This window comes from Myiozetetes cayanensis, unplaced genomic scaffold (assembly GCF_022539395.1).
Source record: "Myiozetetes cayanensis isolate MyiCay16 unplaced genomic scaffold, myiCay2020 scf9, whole genome shotgun sequence".
Classification (NCBI taxonomy): Eukaryota; Metazoa; Chordata; class Aves; order Passeriformes; family Tyrannidae; genus Myiozetetes; species Myiozetetes cayanensis.
The window spans coordinates 21,236,408-21,261,261 of NW_026088185.1; the positions used below are offsets into that span (position 1 = coordinate 21,236,408).

Consider the following 24,854-nt stretch of genomic DNA (forward strand, 5'->3'; position numbering starts at 1 on the left):
GATTTGAAATGCCTCAGAACAAAATTTATGAATATACATGTGATACATAGGAGTACGAGTCTCTCAGAGTCTCTTGAAACTGTACAGTTTGGATAGCAGAATGTTAGAATAGTTTGGGTTGGAAGGAACCCTAAAGATCATCTCATTCCAATGTCTCTGGCATGGACCAGGCTACCTTTCACTAGATGAGATTGCTCAGTGCCCCATCCAACCTGTCCTTGAACACTCTCACAGGGATGAGGCACCCACAACTTCTTTGGGCAACCAGTTCCAGTGTCTCACCACCCTCACAAAGAATTTCACCCTAACATCTAATCTAAACCTGCCCTCTGTCAGTTTAAAGCCATTCTCCCTTGTCCTCTTTTAAAAAGCTCTCTCTGACTTTCTTTAGGCCCTTTGTAGGTACTGAAAGGTGCTTAGATCATCTCCCTGGAGCCTTTCCTTCTCCAGGTTGAACAACCCTAACTCAGCCCGTGTTCACTAAGAGAGGTGTTCCAGCCCCCTGCTCATCTTTGTGGCCTCCTTTATACTCACTCCAACAGGTCCTTCTTATGCAGGTGGCTCCGCAGTTGGATGCAGCACTCCAGGTGGGGTCTCATGAAAGTGGAGTAGAGAGGAAAAAATCATCTCTCGACCTGCTAGTCACACTTCATTTGGTGCAGAAGAGGACAAATATTTGTGTGAATTAATCTTAAAAATAAAAAGAATCAACTAAACTTAGAGAAGTAAGAATTATGATAGCCCACTGCTCTTGCAAAATAGCTTTTATAAATGTTTTCTGCTATTATCCTTTGCAGGATACTATCAGTTTAGTAGGTAAATATTATTCTCTCTACTTGACAGAAGTTAGGTTAAACATCAGCTTGCCTAAGATCACTGAGAAACTCAGTAACAGACACCAGAGTAAAATTCCCAGATCATGCAACATCTTGTCTAACATTTTGCCTACAAATTCCATTTTATAAAAGAACTTGTACAGGGAAGAAGAGTCAAATGCTGTTGCTGCCTGTGATGCCACAGAGCATGTAATAAGTTACCTAGTGAAGCATATTGCCAATGTGTTGCAAAGCATATCAGTCTAGTTTGGCTCTCTGACACTTCACCAAGAAATACTATGCAAAACAAGGCCTTTTAAACACAACACAGAACAGTAATTATGCCTGGTACCAGGCCGGTTTTCTTAAACGGGAAAGATGTTAGAACTGCCCAAAAAAAGATAACACCACAAATAGTGTAACCCAGTTTGAAGTGATAAAGGCTTACTGAATCTTTTTTCTTTTTTTTTTGTTTCACTTACTACTGCATAAGAGTACCTCTGGTGTGCCTCTGGTACATGTGCTTCCTTTCTCCTCTTGCTTAGCACAACCTACGCCAATATTAAATTTTCATTCTTCTTAAATATATTTTCTTTCAATTTCAATGAACTGCTGTTATCTTTGAGAAACTGAAAGCAACCAAACACTTCAGAAAGATAAATCTGTCCAAAACGTGTGAATTTATGACATTTACTTTGATCTCACTTGATATTATTCTGGGTATCTGATTGCAGCCCTTCTATAATAAATGCTACCTTGAACTTGCGATCTTGGGAAGTGAGCATATGAACCTAAAAAGAGTAAAAGTTGTTCACCAGCCCTGTCTGTGATTCTCAAACACCTCAAGCAAGATTCTCAGAATGAAAAATGTGTTTTAATGAAGTCTTCTGACTCTCAGCAGTGCTGGTTTAACAGTGAATGGGGTAAACAGAGTTCTTTACTCAAAGGCAAAATACAGCACAGTTTATGTAACCTTGAGATGTTCTCGCTGTAAAGAGATTAAATCTTATTATCTGATACTGCTTGTAAAACATACCAGTTATAAATATATTATTGTTTTCACCAGGAAAGCCACAGTGAAATAGTATTTCATCAAGGTTGAATAGCTCTAATTTTTCTTAAGAGAAACCCATTGCAACTACTATGACTTTTCTGACTTAGCATTATAGTCTTCTTTTTAGTAAGACGCAAAAAAGCTTGACTTTGTCATCATGTCTTATCCCAAGGTTCAAAGACTTTTTAACACTGCAATATTTGTTTTTTGTCCCAGTCATGCTGCTTACTCTTAAAAATGTTTCACTCCCTAAGCTACCTCTTTTACAATCCAAACTACGAGAGTTTCATTGCCCAGAAGAGAATAAATTGCCCAGACTTAATAAACTGTCTTTTTACTAACAGTGAATTTTCCAACATCTATTTTAATCAAGTGGAAATATTAAAAGTCTTTTCAGTGGATTTCTAAGTAAATTGAGCCTTCTATCTAGCCAAGATGGCCAAGATCACATGAGTACACAAGCCTTGCAAGGATGTGACAGAACAGCAAGACGACAAATTCATCTCATATGCAATTAGTCTTTCTGGAAACTGCCAATATGAAACTAAATAATGTGTTTTCTCCTTTTTGTGTATGTGCAACTCTGATCCTTATTTCAGAAATGAGGTCCCATCTTCTTTCTTAAGATACAGCAAAGAAAAATAGTTACATGAGTGTTTTCACTTCTCATTGCATGCAAGTAAGCAGTGCAGAAGCAAAAAAGTTCTGTATCACATTATGGATATGAAACTCACAACCATCAGTCAGCCTCTCTTGTTGTGTGTGTCTAAGAAACTAACACAAAAAAAGTTGGATCCATTTCTGCTATGATCACTTTTATACTGCTGTACCCTCATTTTGTCCAACTGATTTTTTTTTTTAACTCTTCACTTTCACCTAATTTAGTCTAAATCAACCTAGGAATAAATGTAACTAAAATGAGACTAGGAGCCAGATTTCAGGGGAATAAGTCCAATTTACATTATGTGTTGCTCTGAAGTGAAGCACACTGTCTGGAATTTTCAAGCAACTGCAAGAAACTTGTGAAGTAAGCTGTATTATTCTTGTTGTCTAATCTGTTTCCTTCATAGTCTGCAAATCCAGCAGGAGAACAGTGATACAACTTTTATAAATAGCAGTTCTCTTGTCACATGTACTCACTGCTCCCAAATACTAGGAAAACATTCTTGTCAACTCACCAGGTGGGGGTCTGAAAATATTAAAACTGCTTAAAAGACTAAGCAATGCTTCAGCTTGCTGCCAGCTAATGTGTTTGATGCATAAAAAATTAGCTAGCACCATTAGTTAAGTGCAAGTCCTAGTTACAATACAAAAAATTGATGAACAACCTCTACCACCAGGTCAACACAGTGCTTAATGGTTGCTTGAAGCTACCACATAATCTTTTGGATGGCTTAATTTTTTCTTCCTTCACACTTCAAAGAAGAGTGCTTATTAACCCTTGTGTTCCCACAACATTTTCGGAGTAGAACTTGACTTAATAAGAAGTGCCTCTAGATTACTAAGGATAGGATCTTTATACAACACTTGCTGTTGGAATGTTAGACAACAAGAAGTGTGTTGACCCTTACAGTTTTATAAGATTATGTTTGAGAAGCATGAACTTCCTTTATCTTGAATAAGCTGAAATCTCAAATCCCAAACTACTAACTGTAAAAAAAAAAAAAAAGGCAAATAAAAGCAGACAATGTTGCTGAGAAGGTAACTCTTCTTCCAGTCATTATTTTATTTGAATAGAATTAGGAATTTTAATAACCTTTGAAAGATATGATTTTCTAAATATAACTGTTTTTAATTAGCATGGAAACAAGGAATAAGTAGAAGTAAAGGAAAAAGGGTATGAGTTTTCCTGGTTATGAATATTGTCAAAATGGGTAGTAACTAAAGGTTGTCACCATCTGATGTTTGTTCATTGGTCTGTGTAAAATGAAGTAGTGATCTGAGTCCCATAGGATTTGGAGCACAGAAGGCAATAATTAGCATAATTGCTGACAGTCTCTATAAATACAACAAACATTGAATAGGAGCAAAATCATAATTTACCTTCTTACCCTTAAGGTTTTTTTCCTTCTTGTCAGAGTTCAGTCAGAACGGAGGAGCAGCCAAAGGAAATTTGTTTTATCTGGTGCCCACACTATGCTTGTTCTTTGCAACAAAGCAAACATTTCAGCTTCCAGAGCCAGCAAATTAAGCAGTGCTTACAAACATAATCCTTCCAAATAAAATTGAAATCCAACTTAGGTAACACCAGCAGATAACAAATCCATACTTCTAAAGGAATAATAACAAGCTTTAGGCACTGACAATAGTAGAAGTGAAGCAAAAAGCAATACTCCTGTGGTATCATTCTTTGTTACACCTTTAGCTGAATTAGAATTACAGCCTCAGTGAAATCCGTCTGTGTATGAAAGTTTTCCCCAACACAGGACTCAAACTGGAGATAGCTGTCAAGGACACTAACAGATCTTTCTCTAACAATTTATTTCTGGTTGCCTACAATTTCTAATGAGGGCAGACTCTTTTGTAGTGAATTTAAGCCAATGATAATAGATTTGCTTTGGGAGAAAAACAGTACATCACACCAAGAAAAGTCATTCACTGCCCGTGAACAGGCTGGCAAGGTTATCATGTGGTGGATAAATGAATTTGATGACATGCTTAATTATGCAGATTTTATGGACTAGATATGCCACTTAAGGGTTGCTACAGGGAACAGGAATCAACCTAATGTGAAAAATTGTCAATGAATTTATTGGACCTGGCAGAAATCATGAATTTCACACAAGTTTAGTTTGCCAAAACACCAATTGAAGCGTAATCCTCAAAACTACCGAGAAATACTTTTAAGTTTGTCCTGTATTTTCTAAGTTTACTGAAAGTTTCAATAGATACACTGTCTGTTTATTGACATGATATATTTCTTATTGTAGGTTCTATCCTTAGGGGCTGATGTTCTACCAGAATATAAACTCCAGACACCTCGCATCAACAAGTTTACTATATTGCACTATAGTCCTTTCAAAGCCGTCTGGGACTGGCTCATTTTGTTGCTGGTGATATACACGGCCATATTCACCCCTTACTCTGCGGCCTTCCTTCTGAATGATAGTGAGGATCGGAAGAGGAGAGAGTGTGGATATTCCTGCAGCCCACTGAATGTTGTAGATTTAATTGTGGATATTATGTTTATCATTGACATTCTAATTAACTTCAGAACAACATATGTAAACCAGAATGAAGAAGTGGTAAGTGACCCAGCAAAAATAGCAATTCACTACTTCAAAGGCTGGTTCCTAATTGACATGGTTGCTGCAATACCTTTTGACCTGCTGATTTTTGGCTCTGGCTCTGAAGAGGTAAGCTTAAATGAATATGAAATCTTAAATCTAATTTTTTACTTTACCACAATATTACGTGTGCTCTAAAGTATCTTTTCCTTGTCATTTACAGGCTGTTTAGTAATTCCACCTCATCTTTTAAAGTTAAACTAAAATTAAATCTTCCTTTTTATAATGATATACAATATTAACTTTCATTGACAAGAGAAAACATTTAATGATTCAGCTAGTATTTCTCACTTATACCATATTTGATAATGTCTTTACAAATAATGAAATATATTGCATATGAAGGACTTTTTCAAATGCTTTTTTATAAGAACTGTTCACTTGATTGCTGCTTGCTTTGTAAAAACTGAAAAAATGCATATAATGCTGTGTTGGCATTGAAGCATTAAAACAAATTTTCTCTGTTCAAAATCTTTAGATCAGATGTTTACTTAGCATAAAACAGATTAGTTGAAGTGTAAACTGTACCAGTTAACAAAAAGATTTGACTGTTGTCTATTTTATCAAGAATATGGACTATCAAAAGAAAGAAAAAAGATTAGTTGGGATTAACCTTGTTAGACAAGATTTATGTCCAAGCCCTGTCTATACAGTAGAGTGAAAAAGTGTTCAATATATGCATTCAAAATGGCCCAAAGGTGTATAAACATATGCTATATTCTGGATTACTGACCTAACGCTTCCTCCATCCAAGGAATTCTATTTAGTTTAAGAAGGACTAAAATTATAACATTTTTTAATAGAAAGTTAACCGACAAGTAGATAATTGGGTTTGGATTTTTGTGATGCACAGAATGTAGCAGTTTTTTTAAAAAAGCAGCAAACCAAGCAAAAGGTAAATGAGGAGAGAAACATGTATATAATACCATGTAGATAATACCATGCAGTAGAAATTAATTCTGGGAAAGCAATAAGAGAAAGAGTAACATAAAGAACAGAGGGAACATGTTAATAGTTCTCTTATCAGAAGAGAACTTTACTATTCAGAAGGGGACTAAAAAGCTTACAGATTTAAGAAAAACTTTGATCAACTTTTGCATTCATTGTCTGTGGCACGTCTCAGTCTCTGCAGATACTTTTTTCTGTGGTTTTGACAGCACAAACGTTTTGATAATGGCATTACTTCTAACTCTGACCACAACATTCCCCTTCAGATGTGGTCTGCATCTGCATCCATTTCTGATCACTGAGCACTTACCATTGCCAAAAATTATTTTCAGTGATTAGAAGTGTGGAACATAAGGGATTACAACAGGCACCAATTCCAGAGTTCACTGATGAAGTGCTCTGAACATTGTTCAGAAGAACATCGTTCTTCTACCTGCCCTGCTAAGGATGTACTTTAAGAGCAAAGGGCCAGGTGCCAAAGTGATGTTAAAGGGATAACTTTAACATAAGATAATGTAAGGATTAGTAAAAAACAAGTGCATTCTTGCAGATGAGTACACAAATACAAAAACATGGAACTTTATAAAATAGAACTTATTGGACCATGTAATGACTTTTTCAGTATTGTAGATATAAGTAAATTGATTCTTTATTCTCTCAAAGCCTAGTAATTGAAAAGTTTCACTGCCTGGAAAAGCTGGTTTGTTTACTAAACAGCAGTGACACTGTATAGATTATGTCCTGTTCCCACGCCATCATAGCTTCCCTCTCTCATTCATGATATTGAATATGCCAATCACTTTTTCTAAGCTGCTACTTACTGCAGGTTTTCCTCCTACATTGCTAACTATAATATTTCCCCAACGATCCCTTTTTGATAGTTTAGCAAGAAGAAGCAAATGTAAAACTGTCAGAATGGAACATTTTTCATTTAATAGATTTTTTCCCCAGTTGTAAGGGTTATCTTTTTTATGAAATAGTTCTTTTTTGTTATCTAGAGATTCTTCAAATAAGATCCCCTATGAACAATTCTATTGAATAGTCTTTTTATTAAACAACATAAGCTCTATAGAGAGCTCCATGCATGCTCACCCAGCTTTAAAACACCTTGATATCAAACAGAGTCTTGAAAGGGCAGGAGATAATAATCCAAATACCACATGCAGCACTATCTGAATGCTTCTATTTGAGTTGTACTTTGTCAACCATAGGAAAGCAATGGAGTTAGACAGTTAACTTTCCATTTTCAAAAATAGAGAACTAATATAATTTTTTTTTCTGCTTAAAGTGACTAAGAAAAAAATTATTATGGTTGGTAGTAAATAATTCTCTTTTTTTGTATGTCTGGTTGTAAAAGTTAAGTGGCATCCCTGACATGTGGGAAGATAAAAGTAATGAGTAGATGGACTTTTTACTCTCTATTATTTTGGTAGTTTATTTTTAATCATTCTCTTAGCTGATGAGTCTGAGTTGGATTTTAAACAAATAATGATTGCAGTACTCAGCTCCTTGAAAGACACACAGATGAAGTGCATGTACAAGGGGAATCCTGCTTAAGATTACTAGATATGTTAGATATATGCATTTAAAATAATACTTGTTTTAATGCTTATCAACTTTTCATTTCAAAAATAGGTAAGTTGTAGGGAAAATTCAGACTGATATATAGATAACTAGATCTTCTTTCATTTCATCTAGAAACTACAGCAATGAAATATACAAACAAATCATGGTACAGCATCAGCAAGAAAATTTTCATATTTATAAGGGGCTTTTAATTGAGGACAGAGAGAACACAACTGGAATATGTAGAAAAGCATGAAGGATTTTACTTTTGCTGTTTGTACAAATAAGAGTGATCAGAACTATTTTAAATAACATAATTAAAAAGTCTATTAACAGGAAAAATGTTACCTTAGAAAATAAAAATAAGTAAATAATTATCTATATATCCAGCATATTCACAAAATATGTTTCTTCTAGCTGTAGCAACAAATCAAGAAAATAGATAGGGTTTGGCTAGAATGAAGACACATAAATCAAAGTACTCTGATTCTCTTGGTTTTGACATCTCCATTCACTCCATTACACAGTGTATCTGTTAAAGGAAACTGAAAAGAAGAATCCCACTTTTTTCTTGAATTGAGATTCACACTCATCATCCTGATTGCATCTCCACTGATAGAATCAGTACTTTGCCCCTTCCCAAATTAAAATATATTTGAAAATCAAGCTCAGAAAACATCTCAGGAAGAGAGTAATACAGTTTTCTGTGCTCAGATTAGTGATTTGCTTGGAAAACATATTCCAAAGAATTTCAAGTATTTTACACAGAAAACTGCTTATCTGATCATACAGCAGTCTACCTTTGTATTAGCAACGCTGTGGACTGAGTACAGTCCAGGATGGTGCACCACTACGTTAGGGTCTCTGGAAACTTATTTATTTATGTGGCTGGCTAATATCAGAGAGGCATTTAATATCAGCTTTTCTTCCCTTGTTTTTCAAGGGAGGTGAAGAGGAAACTCTTTACTGCTTGAGCAAGCAGTTACCTGTAGGACCATTTCGGCAGTCCTCTATCAAATTATCAAAGGCAGTTGAAGTACCAGTATGCTTCTATAAATAAGAGCTTTTGGTTAGTTGAAATATTTTTGTTTAATTGCCGTGTGTACTAACATTTTCAGCATCTTATACATACAGCATAAAAATCTTCAACAATGACACAGCGCTCATAAGAGACTGTTGAGGTAATGCAGCATAGGCTGAAAGGCCAAATTCAGGAATTTATTTGAGATTTTTTCAGGAGACAGAAAAGAGTTAACTGTGGTTGTTGCTATAGTACTCATATTCAACAGGTTTATTTACAGGTTGCAAAAAAGGTAGAAGGTTGATGATGGTTTTAATGTAAAATGTGTGAGGCAGGAAATTAGTGAGGAACTGGGGATCTTACAATGCCAAGAAATGGGAAAGGGCTCCATAGCAAATGAAATATGGCTTAAGCAAGAGCACATTAATGTACATTGGAATACAGTTTAAGTTACTCACACACATCAGTGGGTCACTTGATTTAAAAAAGAGACAGTTAAGAGATGACATTATAGCTTTACATACAGCGCATACTAAAAGAAGAGCTCATGGAGAACAGCCTTGAAGAGAAGGACTTGGGAGTTCCAGTTGACAAAAAGCTGGGCATGAACCAACTGTTTGTGCTAACAGCTCAGAAGGCCAACAGCATGCTGGGCTGCAGCAAGAGAGGAATGGCCAGCAGGTTGAGGGAGGTGATTCTGCCCTTCTAACTCTGCCCTCCGCCTGGAGTACTGCATCAGGCTCAGAGCTCTCTGGACAGGAAAGACATGGACCTGTCAGAGCAGGACCAGAGAGGGGCCACAAAGATGACCAGATGGATGGAAAAACTCTCCTATGAAAACAGGCTGAGAGAGTTGGGCTTGTTCAGCCTGAAGAAGAGAAGACTCCAGGGAGACCTTATTGTAGCTTTCCAGTACCTAAAAGGGAGTAGAACAGAAAAAATTTTATCAGGGCCTGTGGTAAGGACAAGGGGTATAGGTGTTAAATAAATGAGGGTCGATTTAGACTGGATATAAGTAAGAAATTTTTTACAATGAGATCATTGAAACCCTGGAACAGGTTGCCCAGAGAAGTGGTGGGGCTTCATCCCTGGAAACATTCAAGACCAGGTTGGATGGGGCTCTGAGCAACCTGATCTAGTTGAAGATGTCCCTGCTCATTGCCAGGCTCTTGGACTAGAATACATTTACAGGTCCCTTCAATCTAAACTGTTTCATGACTCTACTTAGCTCATGGAGAGGATCATGTAGGCATGAAGGAACCATTGCAGGCATAATGTAGCCTTTATTTTTTGTGCTGCTACTACACTCAAAACATAAAAAAGCACAATACATGTTTAGCACAGGCCTCCCTCCTATACTACAGCTAGGAAAAATCAAAAGGCATTTTAAAAGGCCAAATAGCAGAATAACTACATGATGCAAAAATACCTAAACTATATTGGCTATACTGGTTAACAAAATGTTAGATTTGCAGATTTGAATATATAAATAATGCAAGGGACAAATCTAAGCTGTTAAGTTTTACATTTCCCTATAATTCTGTTCATTTGCAATGAAAAAGTGAATTTGAGAAAATAGAATGCCTATTTTGGCAGAATCTATTTAAAACAGGTATTACTTTAAGACCTTCATCTTTTTAATAAATCTTACCACTTAAGAAATGCTTCAATGGGATTTTAGATTGTAAAAGTAGATTTTAGATTGTTTAGATTTTAGATTGTAAAAGTACTTAATTATGTTCAAATAAATTCCAATTTATGAAAGCAGCTAAGTGCAGTGCTAAAAGGAATACTGCTTGCACTGACTGTACTATAGTGAGGAAAATGATCCTGTATACATCTCTAACCAATCCAGATTCATAGTTTCAGTACCTATGGGATTTCCATGCACTTCCAACTCACATAAAATATTGCTACTGATAAAAAAGGAAAGGAAAGGGGGAAGGGGGAAGGGGGAAGGGAAGGGAAGGGAAGGGAAGGGAAGGGAAGGAAGGAAGGGAAGGGAAGGAAGGGAAGGGAAGGGAAGGGAAGGGAAGGGAAGGGAAGGGAAGGGAAGGAAGGAAGGAAGGGAAGGAAGGGAAGGAAGGAAGGAAGGAAGGGAAGGGAAGGGAAGGGAAGGAAGGGAAGGAAGGGAAGGGAAGGGAAGGGAAGGGAAGGGAAGGGAAGGGAAGGGAAGGGAAGGGATTATCCAGCAACTCTTGAACTTGTAAACCAGCAGATTTGAATCAGTTAGATATGAACAAACAGAGCAGCAAGCAATCTAGGGAAGAAAGCAGCATCTATCAGATTGGTATTTGCAGACATTAATTGTTGGCACTAGATGAGGTAGGTTGGGTAATTGATAGATTAGGACCTCTGCCTCACTGAGTGTTGTGCTGATCAAAGTATTCCAGCACATCAAGAAAATTACATTGCATAAGACATAGTTTTGAATACAAGAAGTTCTGTCCCTGACAAGTTACACGTGGGAGGTGTACTGTTACTATGTGAAGGCTACATCTATGCTGAGTGCTGGACAGCATGTAAGGCACACCAAAACTTGCAGATCATGCTTTCCACCTCTACTGACAGCTATATTTTAGTGTCAAAGCCTCTCCACTGTGCTGAAGTGAAGTAAGACTCAGGATGACTTTCTTGATGCTTTAAAGCAAATCTATTCTCATTCATGCTGATTTCACCCTCAAGGAGATGGAGTTTACTTGTATTATGCACCTTCCACATACTCCAGAGCTCACACTGATGTAGTATCTAAGCATAAGATTGGCAATGAGGATGAATAGTATTAGCAAGTCTTATCTTAAGAACTGGGTGGAACACTGTAGACATATTTGGGGTTCTCAGTCTACTATCTGATCTATTTAAGAAGGCACTGTAAGAATATCCAGCCTCCTGCATAACATAGAGATATACATCACTATACTCATCTCACCCTACTAAGAACAAATATTAGCTTTTCTTAAGGGATCATAAATATATAAGCCTGATCCACTTTAAAAAAATTACCTAATGGCAATATTCACAGGCTTCTGAATCTCAGCCTAGGCATAGCATTTTGAAGGATATGGTCACTCAGACTGTTGAGCTCACAAATCTTTTTTATGTTGTAATGCAACATTCACCCTGAAATAATTCTTTGGGATGTTAAATTGAACAAAGGAGTGTTCCCTACATCCTCTTGCTCATCTACCCAGAAAATATGACCAATATATTGAGTTGTTCACTGAGAAATGCAGCCAAGAAAGACTATTATTTTGTTCCAAAGGCTTTAGGATTTTACTCAGAAACATGGTAGATAAAAGGATTTAATAAATGTTGTCCATCTCTTTTATAAGTAATAAACAGTATGAAAATTATTTACTAATTGAAATTTGCAAACATATTAATAACCTTTAGCTTCCTTTAAAAAGATTCAAGCATCAAAAAGGCTGCAATGAGTAATAGTGCAGGCTTGTACTAAAAAACTTGGAATATATTGCTGGTTTATAACTGCCCCAATTTATTTTTTTAATGGCACAGTACTTTTTTACTGGCTTCTACCACTACACATACAAGATGCAAAAAGATTCATCTGGAGTCTGGCAATAGTAATTTTTCCATGATTTTCTGTTCACAGTGTTTCATCTTCTTTTACCTGTATAGAGTGTTCTTACCATTACAAACAGGAAGAATATTTGTAGGTCACAGAATCACAGAACTTGCTAAGTTGGAAGGGATCCACAAGGATCATTGAGTTCAACCCTTAGCCCTGCACAGGAGTACCCCAAAGAGTCACATCATGTGCCTGAGAGTATTCTCCAAGTTCTTCTTGAACTCTACCAGGCTTGGTGCTGTGATCACTTCCCTAGGGAACCTGTTCCAGTGCCCAACCACCCTCTGGGTGAAGAAACTTTGGCAAATTTCTATGCTATTACTTCTGTCTTCTAGAATATGTGTGCCCAGAGCATTGCAGGGAGTTTTAAAGTTAGGATTGAATATCGTCACACAGCCTCGTTCAAAAATACTTACTGCCTACATGGCCTATTCATTATAAGTAGTTCCAATAACTTACAGAATTAATCATGTCAAAAAAATCATTAATCTAATGGATCATTTATGTCCATTACAGTGCATTGAAGAGTTCAGAACAAGTAAAATATTCAAAATGAAAAAAATATTGAGCAGATAGTGACAACTTCAATTTATCTTAATTTAAAACATGCATTTCCTATTTTCTTCACTGTTCCTATAATGAAATTGACAGTTTAAAGAAAATGAAATTAAGATTACATTGCAATGGAGGGAATCTGGAGTGGTTTATTCATGCTTACTATTCAGGACAATACACTTGCTAACAGAGAAATTTTTTCTTATTTTTACAGACAACTACATTAATAGGTCTTCTGAAGACAGCTAGACTGCTGCGTTTGGTGAGGGTAGCACGGAAATTGGACAGATATTCCGAATATGGTGCTGCAGTTCTGATGCTCCTCATGTGCATATTTGCACTAATTGCACACTGGCTTGCTTGCATTTGGTATGCCATTGGAAATGTAGAAAGACCTTACTTGGCTCACAAGATTGGCTGGTTGGATTCTTTAGGAGAACAACTAGGAAAGCATTATAATAAAAGTGATGCGAGCTCTGGACCATCCATCAAGGACAAATATGTTACAGCACTTTATTTTACCTTCAGCAGTCTGACAAGTGTAGGATTTGGAAATGTGTCTCCAAACACCAACTCAGAGAAAATCTTTTCCATCTGTGTCATGTTGATTGGCTGTAAGTAATTTTATCGTGTTTTTTTAAATCTTATTTTTTTCTCAGTGTTTGAGCAAATGGCTTAACCTTCTAAGCTAATAAGATTATAAGCATGCAGCCGGAAGGGCAAATTCCCAGGGAAAGCAATGTTGTATGCAAAAATATGTTGTGACTCATTTAGTGTCAGGAAGTAGTCAAATTCCTTGACTACTCAAAATCTGTTATCCAAACTGTCAGAAGTTTTGTGTTGTGTATCAGTGTCTGTAAGCAAATCCTACATGAGAAAGGAAGCTGAGTTTTGAGTGGATTTAGGAAACTATGACCCATCACATTTGGATAATCATGATTATATTTTATTTTTCATTTAAACCCTGAACCTGTAAATGTGTGCATAGCTTTTTAACTCTGCCCTTTGTTCTTATCTTGAACTTAGCTTTAGTTCCTCGGGTTTAGTTCTAGAAAAGTCTCCAAAGATAAAAATTACCAACTTGATTATGATTTAGTGTTTAAGCCTCATCTGCTAACTCAGTAAGTACTCATACAATCAAATCAATAAAAAGCTTCAGGTAAACCAATTCTACATCTCTTAAAATGTAAATACTCTCATCTGAGCTGTTTTACATGCAAAGTACATTGTAAGAACTGTTGCATCATCTGCAAACCCCGACGTTATGACTTAAGTGAGTTTTGTTTCTATTTAATCCAGCATTAATGTACGCTAGCATTTTTGGAAATGTATCTGCAATAATCCAAAGACTCTACTCGGGAACTGCGCGGTATCACATGCAGATGCTGCGAGTGAAGGAGTTTATACGCTTCCATCAGATCCCAAACCCTCTGAGGCAGCGACTTGAGGAATACTTCCAGCACGCATGGACGTACACCAATGGCATTGACATGAACATGGTATGTTGTTCTGTTTTTCAGGCACTGATGCTGAGGAATAGATAAATTCACGAGAATTTAGAGATTGTAAATGTTTATTATTTATAAGCTGTAAAAGTACAAACCTGAGAAGGTGGATATATAGCAAGTATTGAGAACCAAGCCAATATAAGTTTGGCATCCAAACACTTATCTGCCTAGGTTATCACAAGCTATATCAGAAATCTGAATTCTCACTGAGAATTGGAGGTGACTATTATAGAGAAGAAATTTCATAGGTTTCTTTTTTCAGACATATCTGTTTCAGAATTTGTTTGTTCTTTGGCCTGATTTTCCACTTCCAGTATCAAACAAGATTACGTGTTGGTATCTACAGAGTTACTGTTCTGTAAAACCTGTGGAGATCAATTCTTTTTCAAAATCCTACTGTGCAATCTAGAACAGGTATATTGGGAGTGAGTTGAAGAGGCAGGTTTAGCTGCTCTTTTCAAAGTGAAATATTTGAATTACATGATAGTCTGAATAGTAGTTCACTTGCATTCACAACCACTGAAATAATTCTGCACTGAAAATCAACACAGAACTACTAACCATCCACAGAAATTCATTTCTAGGAAGTAAAAAGGCACAACACTCTCATTTTCTGTCCTTAATTTTAAAAACCCTGTAAACTCTCCTTATAGAAACATATATTATGTAGCCAACTGAAAAGGAATAACAATCTGCTAATGAATAAAAGTAAGCATCTCTGTTTCTGGCTTATTTTCTGGAGACAGTAACACTTTTTTCTGAAAAGTTGAGATCGATTTGAAGACTCTGAGAGCATTGTGCATCTTTAGGATCTGTGAATCTGTGTCTCTAGAGGGATGCTTTCCAGAGCTATTCAGAGTTGGAGATTAGAGACTTTGCAAAGCTCTCTGTAAAGCTGTCAAGAACAAAAATATCTATATATTTTTGTTAAAATTTAACTAAAAATCAACCTCCAAAATTTTGATATAAATTCAAACAGCTTCCATGTGGTATCTATACATATATTTGTGAATGACTGTCAGAGTGCACTTTTGTGCAGTCAGCAGAAATGATATCTTGATTAAAAGCTTTCGTAAAGCTGAATTACTAACAGTTTGACCTTATCATTACCATTAAGTAAAGGAGATGTTAAAAATAAGACAAAAATTACATATAGTGGGCTTCACCTCCCACTTCCATGAGTGTACCCCCCAAAGGGATAACATACCCAGCACAGCACAAGGATGCTTGCATAAACCTTTGCTGGGGATTACTGCAGTGGAAGGCAGCATCAGTAGCTTCATCCTGTGTGGCACTGAATGGCCCTAATTCCCTCTGATAGCAAGTGGGATTGTGGGGTACTCAGCACTTTCCGGGATCGTGCCCTTAAGCTGCAGGTGGGTGCAGCCTAAGCCTAAAATAGCTCATTGAATTATTTCTGAAGATATTACAAAATCATGTGTGCCTTAACTAATTCATTACCACTAATGGATGTACTAAGAACACCGGTTTCATATGAAATAATAACTAAAACTGGATGTGTTGCCAGGTGAAATGTTACATAATTCAGGAATTGATGTACTGGAATTAGTCTTGGATTTGTTATTAGTGTGAAATAACAACTAAATGGATTAAATAGACCATATTCTGCAATATGATTGTGAGGCAGTATGGAGGTTTTCTTTTAAATAAAATGTGGAAAAAAACCCTAGTATCTTTTTTTTGGTTTATTTTATTTCTTATTCTGTTCACAATTCTATCCCTCAAGTTTTGTGGCAATCACTTAATTTCCTTTAAAAGTGAGTTTGAACGTATTACACTTAGTGCAAGGATAATATAGGAATTATGTGATTTATGTTGTACTTATGAAAGATTTATCTCTTTCCTGTCTGCTTCACAACTAAATACATGGAATAACACCACCCACTGGTAAGAGCAGGAGGTATTTATATCAAACTTAATTCCAGTATAAAGTGTGGAGAATATCCATGTTATCTGTCGGGTTTAGAGCTTGTTCAGTGCTTTCTAATTTTAATTCTAACTTCTTGCATGATAAAGAGATAGATAGCAAAGGGAAATAATCCAAATAGAATCAGATGTGGGGCAAAATGGTTACTAAAAATTAGACATTAAAAAATGCTGATCTAACCACATTTATTAATCACTGTTTTACCCCACAACTCAAGTCATGCTTTGTCAAAAAAGGTCATGTGCATATTGGTTTGCGTTAGATAGTTGCTCTGTAGGAACGTCACTCTGACAAAGTTGCCATGCTGCTGATCATTCTGCATTTTCCTTTCCGTGAATGCTCTTGGTTCAAACCATATATGCATGTTAGCATAAGCACCAATGAAGTTTTCTTGATTATATCCATGTGCATATGAGTTGGACTTGCATGTGTTATTTACTAATTTTGCATGAAATATTTGCATTTACACAAAAAGGGCTAATACTGTCCTCGATGCCACAAGTGTTTGACTCCAGCCAATATTTATTTGGAGTTTTTTTGCAAATATCTGAAGGTAGAATTTCATCCAATATCTTTTTATTATTATTGTTTCATGACTGAAAAATCAAAAATGTAGTCGTCTTTCTCCTTTGAAATATGAAATGCATATTAATTTACATTTTATATATATATATGTACATACAACATATACACACACATACTCATATATATATATGAAAAGAGAACTGGAGAATATATTTCAAAAGAGGCTTTAAATTATCTCCATTAATATATTTAAGAATTCAAGAAAAATGGAAAATAATAAAAGAAATTAAACAGAAACCCTTTTGACCTCAGAAGTTATACTGCAGTAAGACTAAACTTGGTTTTCTAAACAAAATCCTATCACTTAGATAAAAAAACAGAAGATAATCCTTTATGCTCATTTGAAAATGTTAAATTCAAAATTAGCTTTAAAGACCTGCAGGTGAAATATGCTGAGAATCTTGTTTATTTGTTCATTTGCTCCCTTCTGCTTCATTTCTACATGTTTTTGATTATTTTCCATTACATAATGTATTTTGATAAAAAACAGTTCCACATAATTATGCATGGACTGGATAAACAGGATTTGGGATTTATTTTAATCTGGATAAAAATCTTGATCTATAGAATAAGCATAATTTAAATCATATCCCTGTGATATACACTGTCAAAGTCAAATTATAAAAAAAAATGTTTACAGCGCATACTGTTTCATGAAAGATGCCACCTGTCCCAAAGATTCAATCTCTTTTTATTTTTTAAACTATTCTGTTCTGTTTTTCCTAAACTCTCTTTGCCGCCTTTTTTCCCTTTCATTCCCATGTTATCAGTCCAACACTGATAATAGCATGCCTATGATGCTTACCCTAAAAAGATTACATATTTAGTGTTTGAGATACTTTTTTAAGTTATGCATGTATTTTTACAATTCTGTCCCACCCCTTCTTTCCATGGATCTTCTGTGCATCTGAATAGCTTTATTGCTTTATTTCATATTTTAAAAGAGTTCAAAGAAGTAAATAGGTGGGACAAACTTTGAAAGGTGTTTAGCCAACTGTACACATTATTGAAAATTTTGGATGTGGGACAGATGGTTTTTTATTTTGGGCTTTACCCAAAAATAAAGAAGAAGAGAGCAAGTCAGAAAATGCATAAATTTATGACTTCTCCTGCAAATATCCGAGGAAATGATTAGCTTTACTTTTGTGCTAAGTTGTCTTAGCCAGCAGAGCACAGCCCTATCTAGAACCAGCAATGCTACTGTAGCGAATAAAGGGCAGGTTCACCATTAATTTGTTAAGGCGTCTTTTGTAAGAAACTGGCCACTGGAACTTAGCTGGTTGACATCACTACATTTGCTATTCTTGCTTTTCCTTCACCATAATCACTTCTTACAACAAAAACAATTCTACCAATAAAATGACTGCCAGTAATATATTTGAAGCAGAGAATTATGAAAGTTAAATAAATTTCAAAAATAGCAAGGAGAAGTTTTTTGTACCATCAGAAGGGTAATGCAAATAAAACATGTTTGAAAGAAAAACTAAGAATAAATGGTTAAACAGAAGTAATGTGTCATCATGTTGGAAAGGGGTACTGCTGTTTGTTTATATGTCAGAAAGGAAATCATAAGACTTACCAGTCAGAAAGTACCTCAGATATAATTAGCTGTAAATCTGTTCTTTAATTTTCTATAACAAGACCATTTAAAAAAACATGAATGTCTGCATTGAATTGAGTAACAGAAAAGGGACCCTAGAGGAAAAAAATTTTTCAAGAGCGTCCATCTGTTGCTAAATGATCCTTTATCAGTCTCCCACTGCATTGTATTTTGTGGTCTAAAGTCTCAAAAACAAGAGAAATTATGAATTTTTCAACTATCATATTTTTGGAAGTATACAGATCTGGTCAGTTTCCAGTTTCTACAGACTTTGAACTTTTCTGTTGATAAGGGAGTCAACAGTTGAAGAAACAGAAATAATTTTCTATCTTCCTCATCCAGCTATGTATCATGTCTCAGAGATCACCTTTCAGATGTACTCAGAAACTGAAATAAGACTATAGAAGAATGATTCACTGCAGCTCCACTAATTTCAACATAAAACATCACACACCTGTGCTGTGACAATGACTGAAAACAAAAGATTTTAATTCTTGTAAGGTTGTCAGACTTCAATGTCATTGAAAGGCTAATTAGCTCATCATCATCATCACACACTGTCTCTCTCTCAACTGTTGTAAAGAACTCCTTCGTATACTGAAAATTTAAAAAAAAAAATCTCTGTATGAAGACGAGGTTTTTTTAGAAATAATCTTTATTATATCTGGAGCCCAAGAGCTGCTGGAGCAGAATTATTGCCACCTGTGACCTTGTTCATTCTTTTCTAAATGATGAAAGCCCTTGGAAATGTTTTGACCTTCTACTCATGGAAATAGTTCATTTCTGTAATGAATTATCAGAGGAATAGTAAATTTAAACTTTTTGCTAGAAACAAAGCTGCTGAATTACAAAAATACTTAGCCTAGATGAAGATGATATTAAAATCCGAGAGTCAAATATTTATGACAGAACTAAATCCCACACTACTCTCCATCAGAGGAAACAGCTACTGGGGGACAGAGATACTAACTCAAAATCTGTGCAGTGTAATTTGTGCAGCTAAAGAGTCTCAGATTAGCCTTAAAATTACGTGGCAGAAAGATTAAAATTAAATATATCAATTATTTCACCAAATGTAGGAATTAATATTAATTTAATCATTCTTACTTAAGAAACTAAGAAAAATGTTAATTTTCAACACAACACAAAATTCAAATTTTATTATTGAGGTATTTGGAGAACTTTGTTCAGCATTTAGTGATGCCAATGTCAGCGTAACCTGAGCACTCTGTTATGCAGATGGGAACCAAACAGAGATTAAGTATTTGTAGTCATGACACAAAGTGTGTTTATTCCTGCCTCTTTGTACCTTCAGCTGCTCAAATTTTATGCTATGTTAGTGTTTGCATGAATCAGTTTCTTAAATCATTTCATAAGGAGAGATCAAGACAAGTCAGGAATAAACCGATACTGCAGGGAAGGACCAGAATTCCCTTTTCAGTTTACGCCATCTTAAATTGTCACATGAACTTGAGAGACTCACCTTTATCTTTCCTACCATATGCTAGATACCTGCCCCTCATAAGCATCCCACCTAATTGACTATTTTGATGCTAAAAAACAGACCCCAAAGGACTAGCAACCCTGCAACTATATGCTGGATGCTTGCCAGTCTGACTGATTCTAGGACAAGAAAGCTTTAGTCAAAACTAGTTTCAACATACCCCAAACAGACACACAACACACAAGAGCCCTCTTGTTCTCTCTTAAGCTGCTTCCCAGCCTTTGATGTTTTATCCCACCTATATTTCAAGAGAGAAAATGTGTGACAAAAGATTGTAGGCAGAATGAAAGGAATACCTTTGACTGCCAGGCTTCAGAGACTGAAGTATTTCTCATGCTTGGAAAGGCTGAGAGATCTGGGACTGTTCAACCTGTCTGGAGAGGTGAAAGATCACAGGGGATCTCATCGATGTAAACCAATACATGAAGGAGGGTGTAAAGAAGGTGGAACCAGGCTCTTTCAGTGGTGCCCCATGACAGGACCAGAGGAAATGACCACACACTGAAACAGAAGGTTTCGTCCAAGCGTCAGGAAACACATTTTTACTGTGAGGATGACTGAGCACTGATACAAGTTGCCCAGAGAGGTTGTGGTGTCTCCATCCTTGGAGGTATTCAAAAGCCATGTGGACATCACCTTGGGGTACCAGCTCTGGCTAGCCCTGCTTCAGCAGGACATTGGACCAGTTGACCTTTCCAACCAGAAGTTCTTTCAATGATTCTGTGATTCTGTTGGTAATGCAATGTGGTATATCCATGTTTAATGACAATTATTGTAGCTAATATCCTAGTTTGCTTCAGTTTGAATACTTTCTAAATAGTTTCTGTGGTACAGATGTCAATACCTGTTTGAGAACTGAGGACAGAAAATCTAAAAATTGTCATGAATTTTATAAATTATCAAAAAAAACCACCAAGGTTGCCATTGCCCCAGTTATTGTCTGAGGTTAAGGCACAAAGATGTGTCCAATTCTGTTGTCACAAATGTGTCTGATACATGTGTGAGTGTTGTCATCTTGAAAAAGAGAAGTTAAAGAAGCTGGACTTCCTCTCCTATTGCAAAAGATCATGTTCTTCAAGGCAGTATGAATCGGGTCCCTTCTATCCCAACTAAACCACAGTTCCATGTAAAATGTTTTACATCTCTCTGAATGACATTTTTCTCCTCTCTAAGCATGCCACAGAGATAAATCAATATTATTTGACAATAAATAAGTTTTATTCCAGACAGGAAGAGATAACTGAACTTGGACTTCATAACCATCAATGAGAGACGACTGGAGCCTATGGTCATAGCATCCTAAGTGATTCTCTTTTTTTTTTTTTTTTTTTAGGGGGGGCAGTTAAAGCTGATTTTATGTCTTATGTCTTTTTAAAAATAACTGTGTGTATCTCTTGATCTCATGAGTTCTGATGCCAAACATGATTCTAACCATGAGAATACATGATTTTTCTCACCAGGGCCTGGTGGAATCACAGCTGAAGAGATATTGAGTGTAACTATAGAAACATGTTAGGAAAGAATGCAGCAATTGACACTCAAATGTGTATTCAAACAATTTATTAGTCTGGGAATTTTCATTTATGATAATTTTATTGAGAAGCATTTACAGCTTTGTAATTTTCAATAATTTTATTTTTTGCATTACCTAATCTTGAATTCATATAATTTCAAGAATTTTTCTTGCCACATTGGAGTGTAACTTAAATGTGTTTAAAGACTCCAAAAACACACAAGTGAAAAGAAGCAAAATGCAATGAGTTGTGTTATTTTTGAGCTAATCTTAAGATTTTGAAGACTGCATGGATGACTTTCTAATATTTAGAGAGGGCAGTATGTGTACACATACTGTATTGATGTTGATTCTCATCTTATAATAACATAATTTTCAATACAATTGTTTCAGTAATGAAAATCTAAAAATAAGAAATGTACATGGAGGTTGGCAAAGTGTTGTCTGTACTACACAACATAAAACTTAGTTTGGAAACATCAAAATCTGGATAGTGTCAGCTACTGGACTTAGATTAAACACCTCACTACATACAGTGTGCATGATATGGTAAGCTCATTTTAACAACGTAGTTTATAACAATGTTTTAACAAATTTATTAGCTTCTTTCTTGCATTTCTCAGCTTGTACAAATGGAATCCTCTCCAAAACTCCATTGGAAATCAACGTTATTTGGTCTTCCTTGTAAACATTTGAAAATTGTGATATTAAAGAGTAAATGTCTTTTCTCTCTGATGTATAAAACTATTTTAGAGTGTAAGCTCCATGGGGCAGGGACTTTTTAATCATAGATGCTTGAACGGAAGTCTGGTGTCTTTCAGGTGTTATTGGCGTATAAATAAATATTACTAATATGCAATGATTTTAGAACAGTTTCATGTTAAGTATAAATTAATTACAAAAATAATTGTTTCTTTAAAAGAATATCCAAAGTATCTTCAGAAATATAAACGAACACGCATGGTCTGCATGGTTTTTGCTTAATGGTAAAATACAATTCCTTGAGAAATTAGGTAAACAGCTGATATGAAAAATAATACTATTTATTCTAAGTTGTGCTTCTGACTTTCTAACAATTCAAATACCTTTTCTTGTAAGTACTTCTGAATTCAAAATACATTTCCTAATTTGCATTCTATAAAAATGGAGGTCTTCTAAATTGTTGTCAGATAGATGCATAGCGTACTAATTAATTCTTAAAAGGTCTTCTATACCCACATGACTGGAGAACAATTTCAAAATAAACACTGGCAATATTTCTTCAACTGTATCATTTGACAGATGTATTTGTTTATCAGTTTCTCAGTATCATTCAGCAAATACAATCTACAGCCTTTTTCTTTCAATATAATAACATTAAAATAAAAAGCGTAATTGGATACTAAGCTTTTTCTAGTGGTGTGGTAGATACTGAAAACAGAGTGGCACCACAGAAGCTTTTCATTTATTATATTTTCTTTTCCTTACTGTTTTTGAATGTTGGCTTTTTCTGAGGATGTATAAATTTCATGTGGTAATGCCCTAAAGCTCATAAAATTTTTGTACATATCTATTAAAACATTCTGTTTGTTATTTCACAGCATTGGTTTCCATTAATAATCATAGATACATTTCAACTCAGTTCAAGGTACTAATATTTCATTTGTAAAACATAGCTTGGCTTGTGTGGACAGAAGGCTCATATCAGAAATGTGTTCATCTTCTTTGTTAGCAAGGGATGTGAGTTGTGAATATCTTTGTGCAAAACAGTGAGTGCACAGACCTTTATTGTGCTGAAGTAGAAATTAATGTAGCAGCAAGTGAATGCATTTTGGATGTATCTTTTTTTCTGTGCAGACATATTTACACGTTTATAGAAAAACAGTGCAGAGGATAAAGAGGAATGAATTAATAGACTGCTCTAAGAGCAAAAAGACACATCCTGTTCACATATTCATAAGACATAGCATCAGTACAGGTTTTGCCTTTAGAAATATGCAACAGTCCTGTCCTCTTCACATCTTTGACAGCAGAAAACAGGATATAACAAAGGAAGAGTAGTGCCTGATAATGTGTCAGCAGGCAGTCACAAGGTGGGCAGTACTCCCATGAAGTCAGTAGCAGATATCTTTATATATTCAAAAAGAATCAGATGTAATATTATCCTAGACAATTTAGAAAAGCTCACACATAATGAGCACATTGTAAATAGCTCACTTCTTTCCTTCTAAACAAAATTAACATGTTGCCATGGTAGCCAAGAGGAGTCCCGTGGTTCTACTTCAGGCAAACTCCCATTGTTCTGAGTAAGACATGAGCAAGGACCACAGCAACTAGCCCTGTGGTTTGCTGAACTAATCATCTGCCCATGCAAATCTGCATCACATCTTTGTTTCAGTGGTTCTTGTTGCTTTTTCTGATAAAAATCCAAGTCCTACAAGCAGAATATATTTAACAAGAAAATCCTAATAAAATGGTCCTCCTTTTGAAAAATATCTGATGTTCAGATAGCTCTCATTTTACAAATGTCATAGTTATTTCAGAAAAAAACATCTCTTATAATAAACATAGTACTTCTGTAATTAATAAAAAAGAAATAGAGATGTTAGTCCAAATAGGTGAAATTCAGTCAAGACTCTCCCTTTAGCTGTTTTATTTGTTATTGTACTGTGGTATGTTCATTCTTACACCTTGATACTGTTTCTTGCAATGAAACAAAGCTTAATAGCATATTTTGTAACCACTATATAGATTAGTATTTATATTAATACACACATTGTATAAACTTTGCAATATAGATTATGGTATGCACTTGTTGAATTTTAATGCTCTGACAGCTCTTAGAGCCACATCTCTATCTGGATGTCAATTCTTTCTTTTTGTCCAGGAACAAAACATAAAAATTATTTAAAGGAATTTTCACAGCATTTGCATGAAATCCTTATGCTTGCCTTTCCAGGTCCTGAAGGGGTTTCCAGAATGCTTACAAGCTGACATTTGTCTGCACCTCAACCAAAATTTGCTTCAGAATTGCAAAGCTTTCCGGGGGGCCAGTAAAGGCTGTCTTCGAGCTTTGGCTATGAAATTTAAGACAACACACGCACCTCCTGGAGACACTTTAGTGCACTGTGGAGATGTTCTCACTGCTCTTTACTTTGTGTCAAGAGGCTCTATTGAAATCCTTAAGAGTGACATTGTCGTAGCCATTCTTGGTAAGTAGATTATTACAAGGCATGTTAGAGTCAAAGATTTGGAAAGAAGTATTCATAGTATTCCATTCCTGTGGAAGGAAAATTGTGAATGTTTTCCTCACTGTTATTTAAAATCAAGCAAAGAAATGATTTAAGGAGAAAACTTTACATTCCTGTAATAACTCATGTGC

The 24,854-nt window shown here is 35.5% G+C and overlaps 1 protein-coding gene across 6 annotated transcripts in view; it reads left to right on the forward strand.

Moving 5' to 3' along the window:
- The window catches only part of KCNH7 (potassium voltage-gated channel subfamily H member 7), a 223,531-nt gene that overhangs the window by 170,505 nt on the left and 28,172 nt on the right, over positions 1-24,854 (forward strand). For 3 of the 6 annotated variants that reach the window (XM_050339735.1, XM_050339737.1, XM_050339740.1), the window contains 4 exons: positions 4,800-5,225; positions 13,050-13,449; positions 14,135-14,334; positions 24,432-24,684. In XM_050339735.1, coding sequence (XP_050195692.1) covers positions 4,800-5,225; positions 13,050-13,449; positions 14,135-14,334; positions 24,432-24,684 — 1,279 coding nt within the window. Of the gene's footprint in view, positions 1-4,799; positions 5,226-13,049; positions 13,450-14,134; positions 14,336-24,429; positions 24,685-24,854 lie in introns of all 6 variants that reach the window. The other 3 variants (XM_050339736.1, XM_050339739.1, XM_050339738.1) reach the window with 1 other exon arrangement.